The following is a 21,315-nucleotide window of genomic DNA, read 5'->3' on the forward strand; positions in this document are numbered from 1 at the left end:
TAGAGACTGTGAATGAAATTTTTAATGATTTTATGAGATGTTCAGAAAATAATCTGTAGCTTAAGAAGAAAGCTTAAAATTCACACACACAAAAAAAACTTTTTAAAAATTAAATGATACATCCCTCAATATTTTGTTTCTTGCCTTATCAGGGAATGCAGACTGGGACGGAGAACTGAGATCTGTTTGGAGCCTCTTCAGAAAGAAGAGAACTTGGGGTAAGGCATGGTAATCCACGTGTCTCAGCATGGTGCTCGGTCTCACTAAAAACTTGACAACTGAACCTAGACTAGCCTATGTTTTTCACTACATCTAAGTAGGCTGCCAACTTAAAACAGGTAATTGTTCTAGAAATACATTTATATGTCTGATACCTCAAGCTTGGACTCATTTTCCCACACAAAAAGGTAAGCAGGAATCTTCAAATCTAATCATCACGTGCATATCGAGCCCATAATGATGTTGAAGTATAAGCAACATGCTTCTCCCCGCCGCGTGTAACTCTAGCCAGAGTCCCATGCTGACCGATCTACAGCAGCACCCCATCGCTCTGTCCTTTCTTCTCTGTGTTTCACCCTCATAACACCTGACATGCTATCTGTCTATTCGTTGATTAGTTTGTGCTTGTCTGTCTCCTGCTACTGAAGTGTAAGCTCTGTGAGAGCATGTACTCTGTGTGTCCACTGCTGCACCCCAGGCCCTACAACAGTGCTTCATTCGTAAGTCCCTGGGTGATGCAGATGGTTTGCACCTGGCTGGTAACCATAAGGCTGGTGGTTTGAACCCACCCAGTGTACCACAGAAGAAACGGACCTGGCGATCTGCTCCTGTAAAGATTACAGTCAGGAGAACCCCATGAAACAGCTCTACTCTGTAACACGTGGGATCTCCTAAGTCACAAATTAACAATAAAAACAAAATCAACAAGAGCGTTTTGCTCATAGACGTTCAGTAATTGCTGAATAAAGGAGCTCCCAGAAGTTACCTGCAGTCAAACCGTCCTGTTCTCTTTCAATATAAGAAAATCTTACAGGCCCTTTTTTATAAATATTACCAAGTATTAAGATTTCTTCTCCCTGGTGTGACAGGAATATCATTCTCACTGTCAACCTGTTTTATGAGAATAGCTCTAATAACACTCTTTCAGCCTTGTCTAACCTTCATTTAATCCCCTTGTTTTTATAAAAATGTCATCTTAGTATGAGCTATATTTCCAAGGGTAGTTTTCTAGACAGGGAATTCCTGGATTAAAAGGCATGGGTATTTTAACCCTTTTGTGCTCTGGGTACCTCTAGGGACCAAGTACTTCTTCAGCCTCTGCAGGTTTATTGGGAAGCTCCCGTACCAGTGACGGTGCATGCTGCCGCAAGGGGGGGCCTTCACGACTGTTTGAATCCGAAGAAATAGCATATGCCACAAATTACTGTTTTTACAGGGTACTGTATGAGATGTCTGGATTTTTGGTAGGAAAACAGAAATTTTTTTAATTTTTATTTGTTACACATAGGTCCCAATAGACCCTGGTGGGGACTCTGGGATATACTTAGTAGTACTTCATGTGTACCACTAAATATTTAAGATAGGCTTGTGGGAGGGGGCAAGGAAAAAAAATCCATACTACCTACCAAAAATTCAGACACACTCAATGATTTAGCATGCTTCCGTTAATGAAAACACGTGGTGGTGGTGGTGGTGTCAGGTGCTGTCGAGCCGGTTCTGATTCATAGTGACCCTGTGCACGACAGAACAAAACACTGCCCAGTCTTGGGCCACTCTTATAATTGTTGTTAATGCTTGAGCTCCTTGTTGCAGCCACTGTGTCAGTCCACCTCACTGAGGGTCTTCCTCTTTTTCACTGACCTACTTTTCCAAGCATGATGTCCTCACCACCTTTGCTTGTAAGGAGCATTCTGACTGTACTTCTTCCAAGACAGATTTGTTCATTCTTTTGGCAGTGCAGAGTATATTCAGTATTCTCTGCCAACACCATAATTCAAAGTCATCAGTTCTTTTTCAGTCTTCCTTACTCATTGTCCAGCTTTCACATGCATATGAGGAGACTGAAAACACCACGGATTGGGTCAGGCACACCTTAGTCTTCAAGGTGACATCTTTGCTTTTTAATACTTGAAAGAGGTCTTTTTTGTAGCAGATTTGCCTGATACAGTGCATCCTTTGATTTCTTGACTGTTGCTTCCATGGGTGTTGATTGTGGATCCAAGTAAAATAAAATCCTTGACAGCTTCAATCTTTTCTCCATTTATCATGATGTTTCTTATTGGCCCAGTTGTGAGGATTTTTGTTTTCTTTATGTTGAGGTGTAATCCATACAGATGGCTGGAGTCTTTGATCTGAATTAGTCCTCTTCCCTTTCAGCAAGCAAGGTTGAGTCATCTGCATATCGCAGGTTGTTAATGAGTCTTCTGCAATCCTGATGCCCCGTTCTTATTCATACAGTCCAGCTTCTTGGATTATTTGCTCATTATACAGATTGAATACGTATGGTGAAAGGATACAACCCTGACACACACCTCTCCTGACTTTAAACCACTCAATATCCCTTTCTTCTGTTCAAATGACCGCCTCTTGATCTATGTACAGGTTCCTCAAGAGCAAAATTAAGTGTTCTGGAATTCCCATTCTTTGAAGTGTTAGCCATAATTTGTTATGATCCACACGGTCAAATTTCTTTGCATAGTCAATAAAACACAGGTAACCATCTTTCTGATATTCTCTGCTTTCAGCCAGGATCCATCTGACATCAGCAGTGGTATCTCTTATTCTATGTCCTCTTCTAAATCCGGCCTGAATTTCTGGCAGTTCCCTGTCAATATACAGTTTCTTGTCGATATACTGCTGCAGCCGCTTTTGAATGATCTTCAGCAAAATTTTACTTGCATGTAATATTGATATTGTTCAGTAATTTCCTCATTTGATAGTATCACCTTTCTTTGGAATAGGCATAAATATGGCTCTCTTCCAGTCAGTTGGCCAGGTAGCTGTCTTCCAAATTTCTTGGCATAGGTGAGTGAGCACTTCTAGCACTGCATCCATTTGTTGAAACATCTCAGTTGATACTCTGTCAATTCCTGGAGCCTTGTTTTTCGCCAGTGCCTTCAGTGCAGCTTGGACCTCTTCCTTCAGCACCATTGTTTCCTGATCGTATGCTGCTCTTAGTCATCTAGCACTGCTGTAGCAGAAATACCACAAGTGGATGGCTTTAACAAAGAGAAGTTTATTCTCTCACAGTCTAGTAGGCTAGAAGTCCGAATTCAGGAAACCAGCTCCAGGGGAAGGCTCTCTCTCTCTCTCTGTAGGCTCTGGGGGAAGGTCCTTGTCATCAGTCTTCCTCTGGTCAAGGAGCTTCTCAGTCTCAGGGACCCCAGATCCAAAGGACGTGCTCTGCTCCTGCCACTACTTTTTTGGTGGTATGAGGTCCCCCTTTCTCTCTGTTTCTTCTCTCTTTTGTGTCTCAAAAGAGATTGGCACAAGACACAATCCAGTCTTGTAGATTACATCCTGCCTTATTAACATAACCATCAGTAATCCCATCTCATCAACATCATAGATGTAGGATTTACAGCACAGGAAAATCACATCAGATGACAAAATCACATCAGGTGGACAGTCACATAATACTGGGAATCACGACCTAGCCTAGTTGACAGGTATTTTGGGGGGACACAGTTCAGTCCATGACAGCTACCTCCTGAAATGGATGAATATCGTCCAATTATTTTGGGGGCAGTAACTCTGTGTATTCCTTCCATCTTCTCCTGATGCTTCCTTCGTTGTTTAATATTTTCCCCATAGAATCCTTCAATATTGCAACTCAAGGCTTGAATTTTTTTCTTCAGTTCTTTCATCTTGAGAAATGCAGAGCATATTTTTCTCTTTTGGTTTTCTATCTCCAGGTCTTTGCACATGTCATTATGATACTTTGGCCTCTCAAGAAGCCCTTTGAAATCTTCTGTTCAGCTCTTTTACTTCATCATTTCTTCCATTTGCTTTAGGTACTCAACGTTCAAGAGCAAGCTTCAGAGTCTCTTCTGCCATTCATTTTGGCCTTTTCTTTCTTTCCTGTCTTTTTGACCTCTTGCTTTCTTCATGGATGATGTCCTTGACGTCATTCCACAACTCGTCTGGTCTTTGGTCATTAGTGTTCAGTGCATCAAATCTATTCTTGAGATAGTCTCTAAATTCAGGTGGGATATACTCAAGGTCCTACTTTGGCTCTCGTGGACTTGTTCTAATTTTCTTCACCTTCAGCTCAAACTTGCATATGAGCAATTGATGGTCTCTTCCACAGTCAGCCCCGGCCTTGTTCCGGCTGATGATATTGAGCTTTTCCATTGTCTCTTTACGCAGATGTAGTTGATCTGATTCCTGTGTATTCCATCTGGCGAGGCCCATATGTACAGTTGCTGTTTATGTTGAAAAAGGTATTTGCAATGAAAAAGTTGTTGGTCTGGCAAAACTCTATCATGCAATCTCCAGCATTATTTCTATCACCAAGGCCATATTTTCCATCTGCTGATCCTTTTGTTTCCAACTTTCGAATTCCAATCACCAGTAATTATCAATGCACCTTGATTGCATGTTCGATCAATTTCAGACTACAGAAGCAGATAAAATTCTTCAGTTTCTTCATCTTTGGCCTCAGTGGTTGGTATGTAAATTTGAATAATAGTCATATTGGCTGGTCTTCCTTCTAGGCGTATGGATAGTATCCTGTCACTGACAGCATTGTACTTCAGGATAAATCTTGAAATGTTCTTTTTGATGATGAATGCAACACCATTCCTCTTTAAGTCGTCAGTCCTGGCATAGTAGACCATATGATTGTCTGATTCAAAATGGCCAATACCAGTCCCTTTCAGCTGACTAATGCCTAGGATATCGATGTTTATTTATTCCATTTCATTTTTGATGATTTCTAATTTTCCTAGATTCATACTTCAGACATTCCACGTTCTTATTATTAATGAACATTTGCAGCTGTTTGTTCTTATTTTGAGTCATGCCATCTCAGCAAATGAAGGTCCAGAAAGCTTGACTCAGTCCACTTCATTAAGGTCAACTCTACTTTGAGGAGGCAGCTTTTCCCCAGCCGTCTGTTGAGCGCCTTCCAATCTGAGAGCCTCATCTTTCAGTGGTATATCAGACAGTGTTCCGCTGCTATACATAAGGTTTTCACTGGCTAATTCCTTTCAGAAGTAGACCGACAGGTCCTTCTTCCTAGTCTTAGTCTGGAAGCTCAGCTGAAACCTCTCCACCATGGGTGACCCTACTGGTATTTGAATACTGGTAGCATAGCTTCCAGGATCACAGTAACACACAAGACCCCACAGTACGACAAACTGACGGACATGTGGGAGAAAACGCATGGTAGCAACAAAAAATTCAAAGCAGAAAATAATTGAATCACGAAAGCGTTAAGTCTCTTAAAATTCCTTTCCAGGTAAGTTGTATGCATTGATGTTCCTACAAGCAGTACTTACGAGTATTTACTTCATCTCATCCTCAAACCAGCATTGACTGTTTGCACCTTTTAAGTGTTTGCACAGTTGATAAAAGGAACATGGTTATCCTGTCCTCATTTGCTTCAATGCCTTGACTGCTAGTAAGTGTGGGCATTTTTCAGGGGCATATGAGCCATTCATACTTTGTGTGTGTGAATTGTCTCATATATTTGCCTGTTTTTCTAATGAGGTCTTAGAAAAAAATCTAATGTCATTTGTGTGAGCTTTTTATGTAATAACGATATTGACCTCGTATTTGTTGTTTGCAGAGTCCTTCTGAGAATATACGGGCACTTAGCCCCTTCCCCATGCTTTTCTGTCCTTGGCCAACTTCCAAGACTCACTTGTGTCTTGATGATGACACCAAGCCTACCTTCTTCCTCTTCACCCCAGCCTCTCTCCCCTCCTTGATAATGTTAGATCTGTGCTGATGACCTCTTTAGCCTCAGTTTTCTCAGGTCCAGGGACCTCAGCGTCATTCACTGACCCAGCACACCTTCACCCCAGCTGGCATCCTCACCCCTAGTCAGCATGTTCACAACTGTCAAGGACATGGAACTGCCAGGATTTCAGTTCCTCAAAAATCCTTTCTTTAACCACAGCCTCCCCTCCTTCCCTCTGTCCTCCCCCTTAGTCAGGCCCACTTTCCCCCATGTTCTTTCTCCCTCCAGCTAGTCCTTTTCTTTCACTGCATCACCCTGTCTTGTGGGAAAACACCAGTGTAAAAATATAAAATATTAAAACCACTCCTTGTCTCACCATCCTAAAATATCAGTAGTTTTCATTGTCTTCTTTTCTACCTTCTAGTTCTTATCCATACATCGTTTTTTCTTAATGTCTTGTAATAATCGTTAAACGTCTAACTTGTCCTTCCACCCTCCTGAATGCTCTTCCTTCTCCTCCTCAAGGGCCTCTCATCCATGCTCCTCTCCTGCACAGGTATCGTTTGCTCTGGCAGATGCAGCCAGCACCTCTGTTCCCCGTGTACCTCTAGTCCAGTCTCTCTTTCCATCCCAAAGCTCTCAGTTTCTCCTCCCTGCTACCCACAGCAACTCAGATTTAAAGCACCAGAAATCAAGTACATAATCATCTTCCCAAAACCAGCTCTTTCCTGCTGGCTTCCCAGGGAGTCACTGTGGCCAGAAACCCAGCCAGGTTTGACTCCCTTGTTCTCTCAATCACCACAGCACAGCTCTGCCCAGACCTGTTATCTCTGCCGTGCCCCCCTTTCCTCCCATGCCCCCACTCCCTCCTTTGAGGCCCTTGTTACTTTCCAGGGAACTGCTCCTGTGAACTCCCAACGGAGCCTTCACTTCCATTCTTCCTCAGTATTGAAGGAAATAGAAGTAGAGAATAAGAGTTTCCTATCCGGAAACCCTGGTGGTATAGTGGTTAAGCACTATGGCTGCTAACCAAAGGGTTGGCAGTTCGAATCCACCAGGCACTCCTTGGAAACTCTATGGGGCAATTCTACTCTGTCCTATAGGGTCGCTATGAGTCGGAATTGACTCGATGGCACTGGGTTTCTGGGTTTATCAACATTCAGTATTTAGGAAAAATCTTCGGAAAATAGGAAAGTCCGAGTAGAACCTCGGCCTTTCACCCCCGCCCCCCGCAACCACCCCTGCAGTTATTGTGAGTTTTTCCTTTGGCTAGTTTAAGTCTGACGGGTTCTTCCTGTTACAGCCCCCAGGACTTGGTGCTCAGGACCCAGATGCGCCTCCCTGGCAAGAGGGCCTACTCTGTGCCTGAGGACATGGTGTGGGACACCACCAGAAGCTGCACCGCGGCCTCCCTGAGGCAGAGAGTGGCTGACTTCTACTCCCTTCCTGTGGAGAAAATCGAGATTGCGAAATACTTTCCTGAAAAATTTGAGTGGATTCCCATCTCGAGCTGGGTAAAGTTTGGGGCTTTCTCAGAGAACTTGGGCCTTCCTGGCACAGCAGACACAGGGAGGCGGTGGCACTCTCCTGGAGACACACTGGGACTTTGCTCCTGTCAGTGACAGGCTATTCAAACGAAAATCGTAGAAAAGTAAGATGTGGTAAAGTACAGTTTGTCACCGTAGTAGGGTAAGAATTTGAGGTTGAGCTTTGCTTATTGAAGACGTTTCATTTTTCAATAGAACCAGCAAATTGCCAGGAGAAAAAAGAAGAAAAAGCAAGATAATTTGCAGGCAGCACCTTATTACTTGAAAGACGGAGATACTATTGGTGTCAAGGTAAATTGTTTAACAGCAAACCTACCACTTTGACAAAACACCAGGCTCAGATGATTTTATAGAGGGTTTTTTTCCAATTTCCAAGATATGGATAATCCCTGTTTTATACAAATTGTCTCAGGTAATGGAAAAAAAGAGGGGAAGCCAGACAACTCATTTTACGAGGTTACTATAACCTCGATACTAGAACTATTAAGTAAAAGAAAAGAAAATTTTAGATCGATTTCACATATGATTATAAATGTAAAATTATACTAGCAAATCAAATCCAACATTGTGTTTTAAACAATATTACTATGTGATGACCAAGTAGACTTATCCAAGGAATGCAGAATGTCAAAAATATATTCATGTAACACACTGCACTAGATAAAGAACATCCTATAACTAACTCAACAGATCCAGAAAAAGCATGGAAAAAATTTAATACTAAAAATCGCGTGTTTATTTGTGATTTAAAAAAAGAACTTAGAGCAGTGTAGGAATGGAACGGAACATCCATAACCTAATAAGGGGGCTCCCCAAAACCCACAGCAACACAATGATAAGACGTCCAGAGCATTTCCATTAACATCAGACCCCACAGTAAGAATTCCCTTTATTACCACTTCTGCTCAGCATGTATCAGATGACATAACCAATGTAATAGGATCCTCTCTCCCCAAAAATAAAGTAAAAATTGAAAGAAAGGTTAAAATAAATTTAAAAAGGGAAATATAAAACTTCTTATATGCAGTTTTTCTGTGAAGGAGATTCAAGGGACTCTATAGACAAACCATTAGATCTGATTGGGGAGCGCAACAAGGTTACAGGTTCAACATACAAACCACCACCAGGTACCTAGAGCTGTATGTGCATCCAACCGAAAGAGGACTGACAAGACCTTTCTGGAGAATATTACAGAAACATCCCTGAGCAGTATGACAGAACGCTCCAACAGACACAGGGCCAGACCCTGCTCTTGCCAAGTATATAAATGCAGTAGAATTCCAGTAGAAAGTCAAATAGATGAGGCTAAACAGAATAAATTCATATGGAAGAGCAAAGGGTCAGATAGGCAAAGGGCCAGATAGGCAACAGGCCAGATAGGCAAAGGGCCAGAGGGTTTGAGGTTGAGACCCCAGAAACAGCATCACACATGTACAGAAACTGGACATGTGTGACTGAGGAGACATTAAAATGGATTATTCAGTAAATGGCGCTGAGAGAATTGATTACCCATACAGGAAAAAATATGTAATCTTTACTTCATTTTTAAAAAAGGGTCCCCAAATTTATATAAGCTTCATGCCCCCAAGACCGGAATCCCCCTTGGCTCACACACGGTCAGTTGCGGCTGAAGACTTAAATGTGAAAAGCATATCTTCCAACCATTAGAAGAAATTAAATAGGAAAATATTTATGATTTTAGGCTATGAGGATTTTTCCTTAAAAAGCACAAAACATAAAAAAAGATAGATAAATTTGACTACATTAAAAGTAAAAAGTTTTGTTCATCAGAGGAAACCATAAAAAAAGTGAAGACGAGTCACAAAGAGGAAGAAGATACATGCAAAACTATAAAACCAAAAAACCAAACCCGTTGCCATCCAGTTGATGCTGATTCATAGCGACCCTAAAGCTAACAGGATTATTACCCAGAATATATAAAGCACATCTACGAGTCAGCAACGCAGTAGAGAAGTGAGCAGAGGCTCTAACCCAGCAGTTCAGGAAGAGGAAAGCTGAGCGGCCTGGGGGTACTGGAAGGATGATCGGCTTCCCTCATAACCCAACCACCAAACCAAACCCATTGCCGTTGAGTCGATTCGGACTCATAACAACCCTATAGGACAGAGTAGAATCGCCCCGTACTTTGCAAGGAGCACCTGGTGTATTCAAACTGCAGACCTTTTGGTTAGCAGCCACAGCTCTTAACCACTACGCCACCAGGGTTTCCCCCCTCGTGACCAGGGAGCTGCAGCTAAAACAATGTGCTCCCACTTTCTGGGGCAACACCAGAACTCCCCCGCGCCGCCAGTAGGAGTGTAAGTCAGCATGGCCACTCGGGAGGGCAGCTCTGCAGTGCGTACTAACACCAAAGTTGCCCGTACAGTACCCAGTACCCAGTGTACAGCAAAAAAATAGATAAATAATAATTCCACTCCTACACGGGTACCTCAGAAACACTCGCCCGTGTCACCTGAGACATGCAGAGCTGCCCACTGAGGAGGCACTGTTTATGATAGCATCAGCCGGAAGGGACTCTGGTGACCCTCAGAAAGGCAGCGGACAAGACAGGGGAAGGGGGGTGCTGATACAGCGGGGTAAACCAGAGCTGCGTGTATCAGCGTGACTTCCCGTCAGACCCCTAACGTTGGGGAAAAGCCAAGTCACTGCCTGATGCACAGAAACAGGTGGGATCCACAGAGCACGTGCACTCGTATCAAGTGTAAGACTTTAACATGCTAAGCCCTACGGAGGGTGACGTTCCCGTGTTATTAAAATAGAATAAAAACGACGGCGAGAACAGTGACACTGAAGTCCGCGCAGTGGTTACCTCCACGGAGGGGCGGGGCTTCAACAGAATCTACAGAATTTTTCCTTTGAGAATAAAAGCAAAGCAAATGTGATAAAAGATCAGTGCTATCAGTACTGCCATTTACTGAGCATTTTACTGTTTGCCAAGCACTACGTGCTGAGCACTGTGTCTGCGTGTCACCCTGTGAAGCAGGGGCCACTTTTAGACGAGGCATAGGGAGGTTAAGTGACCTGTTCGGGGCGCGCAGCCGCCGTGCCTTCGGGCTCATGCCCACACACACTCTTAACCACCGGGCCAGACTGCCTGGAGGTGGGTCATACTATCCTCCATATTGTCTGTATTTTTTACTGCTTCACCATTTTTAAAAAGTATATCATGTATGACTTATTGGAATTATGTTTATCATGTACGACTTATTGGAATAGAGAATATAATATTTGTTACAACATTTTTGTTAACCTAGAGTGGAGAGAATCATTTTTTCAGTCAGAATTGACTCAATGGCAGTGGGTTTGGTTTTTGGTTTAGAGTGGAAATGGAACCATCCTGCAGTTCTTCAGTCGGTATCTGTGTCACTGAAAGGTTACAATACGTGTAACCAGAGCTCACTCTCCCAGTTCTGTAAGGAAGTGGCCAGGGCCGGAGGACTCCGTGGTGTGGAACCTGGCTAGCCGTCAGAGTTGTCTTTGTTTAAGATACACTTGCCTTCCTAGTCTGTTTTCTTAGGGTGAACATTCAGATGAGTTGACACTCCCTGGGAGGTGTCTATGGGGAGGTGAGGGGAGAGACCAAGGAATAGACCTGGTCACTCAGTAATACTTGTTCTGCACTCTGAACTTGCAAAGCACCCTGCGAAAAGCCCGAGGGAAATCCCATGTAAGCAAAAGACACAAGGCCTGGGCCTCTCAGAAGCTGGCAGTTAGCTGGAGCAGTGCACTCTTGGGACAGGCAGTTGAGCTCCATCCATCGCAGTGGTTAGAGACCCACATGATGTGGGAGGGTGTCTGCGCTTACTCTCTGGAGTCTTGTCTGAGCCCTTTTGGTTGGTTCACTCTCGGTGTGAGCACTTCTAGCTGAAGGCAGAAGTCAGCTGGCTGAAGAGTCTTTCCCTGACAAGCCCTTCCTGCCCTGGGCTGGGCTGCGTTTGTTTTCATCAGCCCTATAATGGCTTTTGATTGCTTGCTCGCTTTAGTCAGTTGTTAATCTGGTTTATGTAAATTTGAAAACCCCTTTGTCAATTTAGATAATTTTTTAAACACATCTCTTAGATGCAGGCTAAACAGAGGAGCCCTGGTGGCTCACTCTGGCTAAACACTCCGCTGTTGACCAGAAGGTTGGTGTTTGGAACCCACCAGCCGCCGCACGGGAGAAAGACCTGGCAGTCGGTCTACTGCTGCAAGAAATACAGCCTTGGAAACCCCATGGGGCAGTTCTACTCTGTCCTGTAGGGTTGCTGTGAGTTAGAATCAACTCTTAATGGCAGTGGGTTTGGTGGGTTTTGGTGGGGTAGACTAAAAAAAGATGTCTGAAAACATTGTTCATTAATTCGTTTGGAACATAGAACCTGCTGGTTGAAGATGATGATGACTTCAGTACAATCAGAGATGACGTTGGAAAAGAAAAACAGAGACAGCTCGCTCTGGGAAAAAAGAAAAGGTAACACACAGGATTCTCACGCACAGGCAACTGACAGGTTGCATTTGGAACCTCTAGGGGGCGCGCTGCCCTCCTCTTGCTCTTGCTGGAATCCGGCTGAGAAGGCGAGGAGCTCTTGTCCTGTGGAGCTGCTGGCTGCTGGAAACGCAGTGCTGCGGGGACCTCTGCTGAGGCCTTCAGAGTGCCTTCTGGTAGGGCTTTCGGTGGGACATGCAGGGGAAAGGTGGACAACCACACTAATTAAGAGGACTGTGGACACCCTGGTGGTACAGTGGTTAAGACTTGGGCTGCGGTTCGAATCCACCAGCAGCTCCTTGGAAACCCTATGGGGCAGTTCTACTCTGTCCCACAGGGTCGCTCTGAGTCAGAATCGACTCGACAGCAGCGGGTTTGGGTTCGGGTTTTCCATACCTGTGCTCTGCTCTGGCTCTCTTCCACTTCCTCAGGATCCTCGACCCCTCAGGCAGCCGCACCTGCTCCCTCTACTCAGCCTCTCCCCGTTTTCTGGAAATAATAGAAATGTTGACCCACATTAGAATATACGTAAATTGTGGAGTCTTCCCATAATAGAATACACCGTGCACAAGGATGAAAAAGAGGGAGCTGCCCCTATACATAGCACAGGGGCATCACACCACAGTGCGTGCGGCATGGTGACTCCATTCATGGGGATGGCAGTGGCAGGGAGACGAGCCCACCGTGAGGGAAGTCAGGGCAACGGGCTGCTGCTGCGGGTGGGTCACGCTCACACCTTGGTCCAGGTGGGAGTACACAGGGTGAACACTTGTGAAAGGTCGCGGGATCATACTTTTAAGATTTGTACACTCTGTGAATGTTATACTTCAATTTAACAAGAGAAGGAAAAAATCTGTTCTGTGACATGTACCTGGCACTTGGGGAGAGATCTGGAGTGTGGATGCACTGTGTGGCGGGGCAGGGGGACCCAGCGTCCTCGTACTGGGTTGGGGGAGGGTAAATGGGGATCTCTGTTGGGGCTTTTCAGAAATAATGGTCAGATTCGCAAACACACGCCCCCGTGATCTATTCCGACTTGACCCCTAAAAATTGGAATGGCTTTTGGAGTCACTCTAAACCCCCAAACCCAATGACCCCCACGCAGTGCCCACTGCCCCCGTCTGTGCGTCAGTGATGACAGCCCTGTGTCTCCTGCAGCCGAGAAGCCCTTCGTGTGCAGAGCAGCGATGTTTTCTCCAGTGTGGAGACACCAGCCCGGCGCCGGGGACCAGAAACATCTCTCTCCATCCACGTTGGGAGTTTCAGATAGCACCGGCTGCAGCCACCATCCCCCGAGGACATGACCAGGTGACTGCCGAAGTGTCTGTGCCTTGTCTCAGCAGCGGGCAGGCCCCGGGGTGGGCTCTGCCAGCTGTGGGTCTGCACTTCTGAGAGGATGAACCAGCCGACTCCACGCAAGCAGGTGTTGTGGACTGACTGGTTGCCTCGTTTAGACACAGATTCCAAACCCTCAGCTTTCTCACAAGTCTAGTGACGTTTGTCTCAGCCTAGGCAAACGCCCTTACTTTATCAAGGAAAGATGCGGTATGCACACCCAGGCGACCCTGTCCGTCCCTTGCCATGTCCTACATGTGCCAATCAGCCGTCCCCCTGGCGTCACAACGTTTCCGCAGCTGCCCTCTTTATGAGGAAAGGCCCTACTTTTGCATTCACTGACCACAGGTGTGGGAAAAATGGCATGTTGCTAAAATCTGACGAATCTCTTGTTTAAAACAATGTTCAGTCACTTCCTTCTTCCCTTACACTGTGTAGATGGCTCTTTGGTCACCTGTACTAACTAATAAAGGCTCTGCCATCTCCTCTCGAGCCAGTGCGCGGGCCAGGCTTCTACTGTAACGGGAGGGTGGTCTGCTTCCTGGCCCTCGTCTCCGCTCCTGCTCCTCACGCGTGACCCCCTCCTCCCCCTGGACTCAGTTAGAGCTGTGGTCTCACGAGCTAGCTCTCTCTCTGGAATGAAGAGACAGGCGGGCATCCTCTGAAGGGAAACACACCCTGCTAACGCGAAGGCAGCTGGCACAAGGTGTCGGGGATCCAAACCTGATCGTGGGGCGGTCTGCTCCTGCCTGAGAGCCTGCGGGGAGGCAGAGCCACTCGGCAGCTGTCACCTTCTGTCATTTCAGGTTGTCCTAGGTGGGCTGAGTTGAGATTCTTGAGTATAGCTATCTTACTGTCTCATCTACAGAAGCAACTGAGGAAGAGAATGTAAACAGATTTCCTTTCTTCCTGATTAAAGATGGCTAATCATTGAATTTGGAAAGCCTGGTGGCGTAGTGGTTAAGAGCCTATGGCTGCTAACCAAAAGGGTAGCAGTTCGAATCCACCAGGTGAGCCTTAAAAACCCTACGGGGCAGTTCTGTTCTGACCTACGGGGTTGCTGTGAGGCGGAATCGACTTAGTGGCAGCTGGCTTGGTTTTTAGCTGTTGAGTTGAAGCAGCTGAATTGGCCTTTATGACAAAGACGGCACCTGTGATACCGAAATGACTGATGGAGGCTCCAGGATGATCGGCCTTCTCAGGCTTGGCCGCAGTCTGAAGCAGGACTCCTAACACATTCTCAATCTTCCTTTGTAGTGGCTTTTGCCGACAACACTTACCACCTTGATGTCACACAATTTATCATTATCACTTTTATCGAGATAGAATGTAAATGTTGAGGGACGGAAAGAAACTGACAAATGCAAGTAAGGGGTCTCAGCCTGTCCCACAGCCTGGCCGGCGAAGTTCCTGCTGTTGGGTGTGTCCCGCTCTGTCAGAACTTGCCGCCGAGTGGGCCGCCCCGGCTGTCCCTTCAGCTGTCCTTCCACACCGTCCCAGCACTGTCAGCACTGGCCGCCTCTGCTGTGCATTTGAGAGGGTGTTGTGTCATATGTGTTCGTTTGTATCAAGGCAGTTGCTTTGTAAGAAGCTGGACTTTGATCAGCAAGCTGCTTTCAGGTCCTCAAACACTAAATCAGCCTCAAAAGACGCCTCACCCGTGGGTGTGGACAGTGTCTCAGCTGCACGGAGGTCCCTGACGATCCCGGGACTGAAGCATGCGGTTCACGCGCGGGCCACTGTCTTGTTTCGTCTGCTCTGACAGACCTCCTGTAGCGGCCCTTCAGTTCACCTCAAGGCGAGGAAGGGTTACTGTAAGGAGCAGCTTTGCTTCTGACGAGCTCACTGAGCAGTTCCAGGGGCCCGAGTCAAGCGCGGACCCATGTGCCTTAAAGGGCCGGCCAGCTGTCTGCGGCTGCCCACGGCGGGGAGCCTTGGGGGGCTCTGCCTGCTTCCTTGCTTTTCTGTATGCTTATTTCTTAATTTGGGAATGGAGTGGGGCTACAGGCAAAGAACTGAGATTTTGTTAAAGAAAAAATAAACCATTTTTAAAGTTGTGGTCTTCAGTTTCTACTTTATGCTGTGTCAGGAGCTTGCTTGCTTTAGAGAAAAAACCTCTGTGGTCTTTTTCTCCCCCAACCGGAATTCAAATGCTAAACAAACATGGTATATATTCAGAAACACTGTATCAGTACTACTTTAGAAATAACAGAAGTATGTTTTGGTTTATAAGTTCAGCCACTTGGGGAAATACTGTTGGAAGAAATTGTAAATGGTCGGGTTCTCACTCTCCTCCTAGGGAAACGGGACTGCCGGTGTTGGTTGAGTTACGGAAAATATACTTATTAAACTGTGATGTATTTTTTGGCCCAAAAAAAAAAAAAAAAATGGGAGCGAGGGGCAAGAAGTCCCTAATAATCCAAAATTGTGACTTCACAGACGGTTTCCCTTCAGAATCCACACCTGTGATGGGGAAAGGACAACTCATCCCTTTCTTCTTCCTTCTGTTCTTGACTCTGCGTCTACCCAAAGCATGGCCATGATACAGGCTCAACGAAATACAATGAGTCGGCTGTGGGTGTTTTACCTTCTGCCGGTCCCCTGCACCTCAGAGAAACGCGAAGCCATGGCATCCATCCACCACGGGTGCTAGCCAGGACTCTTCATTCGCAAGTGATGGAAACCCAACTCGGGCTGGCTCGGGCAGGAGTGGGAATTTCCTGGCTCATGAGACCAAGGAGTGGTGCTCATGTCAGGCATGGACCGAGACATCCGAGGACAGGGACACCTGCCCCATGCCCCTGCAGGCTCCTCCCCACACCCCCAGTGTAGCAAGCAAGATGCCACCAGCAGCTCCAGAATGACATCCTGCCAGACTCAGAGTGCCTCTTTGCAAGGACCTGGGGAAGTGCTGACCCGATGCCCATGCACCCAGAGTGGACCGCTTGCCCATCCCTGCCCCCGACTCCATCCAGTAGCTGTGGAGGGGAGGGCAGAGAGGGTGTGACTTCCCACAGAGAAGCCAAATGCTGCAACCGGAAGAGGAAGTGGGTGGTGGTTTCACATACTTCTTCACAGGCATAGGTGTCAAAAGTGACAACTCCCCCCACCTTAATGCAACTATTCTGTGTACAGCCTGGCCACACAGACCCCCCTTCCCAAAGGGAGGCAGCTCAGAGTTCCAGCCCCTTCTGCTCCCAGGCCAAGTCTCAGATCTCCGGTGAGGCCAGAATTCCTGGTGGCTCAGCACAGGGTCAGCTGCCCACGGCTAAATGGCAAGTACAAGCCCTGCTTCAGGCCTAGGTTCAAGGCCAGGGTGAAGAGGTAGTGGGGTCACAGCCTGGCACAAGAGCACGCAACCTCACCCTGCCCAGGAAGCAAGTCCCTGGTGAGCGCTGGCACCCGGTCGTGTTCTCTGGGAGAAGGCTGCATGTCTCGTCCCTCCGGGTACATCTGAGACGAGCACTGGAAAGGGTTCCCCTCTGGAGTCAGCACTGTGACGGTTGCTTCCTCAGTGTGCTGTTCTGGAGACCTGGCACCAGTTACTTGGGGACCGAGTCATCAGGCTGTTCACCAGCTTGCGCTTTTGCCGGCAACACAATTTCCTTGAAGCTCGGGAGGCTTGTCGAGTGCCTTCTTCAGCAGTATGAGCGAGAAGGCCTTAGCAACCAGAGCCAGCTGGTTTTCTTCCAAGTGTTTTGCAACCCTCTTAAGCATTCACACTCTGTATAAGAGCTGTGCCCAAGCTCCTGCCCTGGAAGTTCAGTGCCGGCCCCTCCAACCTGGCTCAGTGTGCTCGGAGCTGTCGTTCAGGGGTGAGCAGCTAGCTCCCTGCCGGGCCAAGGAGGGCCTTAGCACTCAGACACCCTCCACATGGATGCGCACAGGTCGGCCAGGGAGTTTTCTCTGCACCAATTCCCCAGTTCTTATAAGGGCTCCCTGGCCCCCGTTTTGGGGTCACACATCTGTGTCATAGGTATATAGCTTCATAAAATGTTCACCCAAGTCTACCATCAGGAGAGATTAATATTTGTTAGGGAAGGCCTGCTACCAGGGATCATAAGACGGAAAACAAGACCCATAAAAGATGTCCCGTAGAGGCAATATAGCAAAGTGATCCAGTACAATATCTGGTGATGGCCTATCATCACCTTGAAGGGCTTTTAAGAGGACTCGATGAGCTACTCTGTGTAAAGTACTTAGGCCGGCACCTGGTATAAAATATTCTAACAGTGTGACCATCATCATTGTGGTCCATCGTGATGGCCCGTTCCCACTGGTTGGTTCAGTCATGATGATGCAGTTCCGGCCACTAAGACTTTAGAAGGTAGCTGAATAGATTTCCTTTGTTTAGGAAGAGATGGCCTTTCCACCCCCTTACGTTGGACATGGTCGCTTTGGGATGTGATGCCCGGATCCATGGCAGCTATCTTGTAACCATGAGGCCTGCGATCCTGAAATACATGGCCGCATGAAGGAGAGTGCACACCAGGACAAAACCGGGGCTGTGAAACAAGAAGAGAGGAAGAGCCTCTGGGAAGCAACCAGCACTTCCAAAGCCCATGCAGCCCTTTTGTGTCCTGCCAGTCTGATGTTCTCTTCCGTAATCTTTGTGCCTGTCCCTTGCTCCAGGAAACTGGGGGATGGCAAAGTGACAATGATCTTAGAGAGGTGGCCTCCTTGAATGAAATAGGACACTAAAACTACAGTGAGAGGTCAGAGAGCTCCAGGAGTGCAGTTTTATATGAAAGGTTTAAGAGCTGAAATACGAGATAAAGTGATTCACCCTCAGTAGACCTGAGCTAGGGCCGCAGGTGGCTCTGCAGCCTTTAAGTCTAAGAAGCAAAGCTTCACCCTGCACCCTGCCTCCTTGCTGAATTAATCCAACAGCTCAGAACCATGCCCTAAAAAATACAATGGCTTTTCAGCCAGCAACAATTCAACTTATTTTTAGAGCAGCTGAAAACATTTCCGAATCCAGTTTTGGAAAGATTTTGGCAGCCACAGTTTTATGTCAGAGCACAAGGAATGATGAAAAGGAATCTGACAATGGAAGGTCAAAAACAGGCTTGTTTTATTCACAGGAACGACTTATTTACAACGATCAGACATGGACTATGTACAGAACAATACAAGAGGCATCTCTTCCACGAGGATCACTGTATAAATTAAGATTATAAATACAAGGGGGAGGTCTCACCCGAGGGCATAAAACCTTTCCTCCAGGACGCAGGGACCCTCAGGGACCCTTCCTCCCGGCCCTTTGGCAACACGGCAGGGACATCCATGGGAAGAGGGCCCCGCAGGCAGGGTCACACAAAACCCATGTTTATTCCTTCTTCTAACTTACTGGAATTAGAAAAACAGTTTTTACACAGTGTTGTTTTTAATCACTGACAACAAACTAATTTTAATACTTGCCACCCAAACCAAAGGCTTTCCAAGGAGTGGACGTTAGGGACTCGGGGTGCCCCCAACGTTGCCCCTCACCACCAGGTCTGCCATGGCTCTCGGCCCTGTGCACCCTCCTAAGTTCCAGCTGGCCCCGGAGCCTGCTCTGAGGACTCAGAATCCCGGGGGCACCCCTACCCTGTGATCCAGCAGAGCACCCCGCAAAGCCGGTACCATTACCTCTTCTGTTAGCTTGAAGAGCAAGTGATTTCTAGTGGACACTTCGATTCTTTCTCAAACTCCCTCCACCTAAAACGACCATCCTCCACCCCACCTTACTTCCAAAGAGGCAACCAAGGCCCCCTGCGGAGCTGAGATTCCTTCACTCACAAGTCCCCACACCTCCCACCACACCCAGGAAGGAGGCCCAGTATGGGGACCTGGCCTAATAGCAGGGCCTGGAGTGCCCGTGAGGCACCACCCCTGGGCGGGGGATGGGGCATCTCACCCAGGGCCCACTCTCCCCTGGGACTTGGCCCAGCCCCTGAGGAGGACCATCACAGGAGCACCTCTATCACAGAGGCAGGGCCCAGCTGAGGGGCACCGAGAAGCGAGTCCATCAGGAGTCTTTAAAGAAACACTGTCCACTTGTCAGCTCCTCCAGGGGCCCCAGTCCACCCCTGGCTCTGCAGGGCCCGTGGACCACGCCCTGCCCCCTTGCCGGTAAAATGGGTGACTCGGGTGGGGGTGGAGGAGAGGGCCTGGCCAGTGCCGCTTGCCCTACTCCATGGTTTTGCTGAGGTAAACCCCTTTCCAGGATGGAACCCGAGCCCCTGGGAGGGGGGCATGAGCATCTTTGGAAGGGGCAAGAAGGGCACAGTCAACAGCAGTGACCCCAAGGCCCTGTGGCCAAGGCCTGTTCCCCAGCCTTCAGCTCCTGCCCCTTGCCCAGCCCAGACCCGAAAAGGGCCCCCCAGGCTGCCACTGCCTTTCCTTGCTGTCCCCGGCCTGACCTGAGGCTGGAGCTCAACACCACCTCTGTGGTTGGGGACAGAGGAGTGCCAGGGACGGGAGGCCTTGGAATTCAAGTCCCCAAGGGGGCACTGGGCATCGATACAACAGCCCCTGCAGGGTGACTCTCAGGACAGCCCCCAGCCCACAGTGGACAAGAAGCAGGGCCCCAGAGACACTGCCCACCGTGGCCGCACTCTGAGGACCCTAGCTGTCCTCCCACAGAAAGGAGACAGAAAGTCCCCCAGAGCCGGGAAGCTGTACAGGAAACACTGCGGGGGAAGGGCTGACAAGCTCACACCCCTCCAGTGACCAGGGGACCAGGGAGGAGCAGGAGCGGGGTACCCCAGAGGAGCTCGAGGATGAGGTGGTGCAGAGGGGACCGGGGACCTGAGGATGGGCTGCCAGCTCAGGAACACAGCCACCTGTGACTTCAGCAGGAGGGGCTTTTTCTTTCTCTTCATCTCAAATTAAATTAACAGCACAGGGAATGGCTCCATGCCACATGCCACCGCAAAGCAGGAACTGCAGGCCTTCATTAAAACCTTCGTGCAGGGGGCACAGCGGGCCCCTCGTGGCCACCGGCTCAGGTGGAAGGCGCTGGCTGGAAGGTAGCTGCGTTGGTGTGAGGCCCCGCGGGCGGCGGGCGGCAGCCAGGGGTGGTAGCACCATGGGCGGCAGCGTCAGTCCCGGGCGCACAGCACGCAGGCCGCCAGCACCGACGCTAGGCCTCGGCGGCCGCCCGGCTCAACTCCTTGATCCCGCACAGGATCCGCTTCATGTGGCCCACCTTGGTCACGCCCAGGTCCTGCAGAGAGAGGACAGCAGTGGGTGTGGGGAGCGAGGAGGGCCCATGCACAAAGCAGAGGTGAGGACCACCAAACGGTGACGCAAGGTGGAAACGGCAGGCCTGTCACACCCTGCCCAACAGTCTCTCCTGTGCTGTCACAGACTTGTTGGGGAGAAACCACACAGGACAAAGACAGGGCCGAAAGTGGGCAGCAGGTGGCACAGAGAGCCGCTGTCCAGGACACAGATGACCTGTCACCTCGGGACAAAGCCGACGACTTGAAACCCAGACTCAGACATGCGGGCGGGCAGACGGGCCCTGGGCATCCTGGGCTGTTCCGGCCGAGAACTAGCTAGGCTCACGATGGCGGAGGCCTTGGCCACTCCTGTGTGCATGGAGCCTGGAGGCCACCCTGTGAACAACGTGCTGTGGAAACCGCAGCCACCTCCTACCTGTCTTAGCTAGTGGACTAAACATAGCCCATCCTCATTTGCGGATTCCTTATTTGTGAATTTGCCAAGTCACTAAAATTCGTTACCCTAAAATCAATACTTGAGGCTTTCGCATCACTCATGCAGAGCCAAGAAATAACTGGGTGGCAGATGCACACGGCTGCCTGGGAGTTTGCTGGACTTTACAGAACCCGGAATCACTGCACAGTGAATATGGAGGCAGCCGCTGTGTGAGGGCTTCTCTCTCCCTGGATGGTGGTTAGGCGCCACAGTTCTTCAGCTCTCCTACACAGGGCCTTCGATGGTAAAATACTCCACTGATGAGGCTAAAACACCCGCTGTCGATTCCAACTCATAGCGACCCCGTAAGACAGAGTAGAGCTCCCCCACAGGGTTTCCAA

At 48.3% G+C, this 21,315-nt stretch overlaps 2 protein-coding genes across 12 annotated transcripts in view; one reads left to right on the forward strand and one right to left on the reverse strand.

The window, feature by feature from the left end:
* Positions 1–18,335, forward strand: part of USP40 (ubiquitin specific peptidase 40) — an 85,997-nt gene extending 67,662 nt beyond the window's left edge. For 3 of the 8 annotated variants that reach the window (XM_010597606.3, XM_023557742.2, XM_010597608.3), the window contains 5 exons: positions 153–218; positions 7,209–7,419; positions 7,648–7,743; positions 11,826–11,920; positions 13,094–15,636. In XM_010597606.3, coding sequence (XP_010595908.2) covers positions 153–218; positions 7,209–7,419; positions 7,648–7,743; positions 11,826–11,920; positions 13,094–13,205 — 580 coding nt within the window. In that variant the 3' untranslated portion in view covers positions 13,206–15,636. Of the gene's footprint in view, positions 1–152; positions 219–7,208; positions 7,420–7,647; positions 7,744–11,532; positions 11,720–11,825; positions 11,921–13,093 lie in introns of those variants that run through there. The other 5 variants (XM_064286526.1, XM_064286527.1, XM_010597607.3 and 2 more) reach the window with 4 other exon arrangements.
* The window catches only part of DGKD (diacylglycerol kinase delta), a 130,589-nt gene continuing 127,601 nt past the window's right edge, over positions 18,328–21,315 (reverse strand). For all 4 annotated transcript variants that reach the window (XM_064286528.1, XM_023557749.2, XM_010597609.3 and 1 more), the window contains one exon: positions 18,328–20,480. In XM_064286528.1, the coding sequence (XP_064142598.1) occupies positions 20,397–20,480 (84 nt within the window). In that variant the 3' untranslated portion in view covers positions 18,328–20,396. The remainder of the gene's footprint in view (positions 20,481–21,315) is intronic.

Source organism: Loxodonta africana, chromosome 6 (genome assembly GCF_030014295.1).
Source record: "Loxodonta africana isolate mLoxAfr1 chromosome 6, mLoxAfr1.hap2, whole genome shotgun sequence".
NCBI lineage: Eukaryota > Metazoa > Chordata > Mammalia > Proboscidea > Elephantidae > Loxodonta > Loxodonta africana.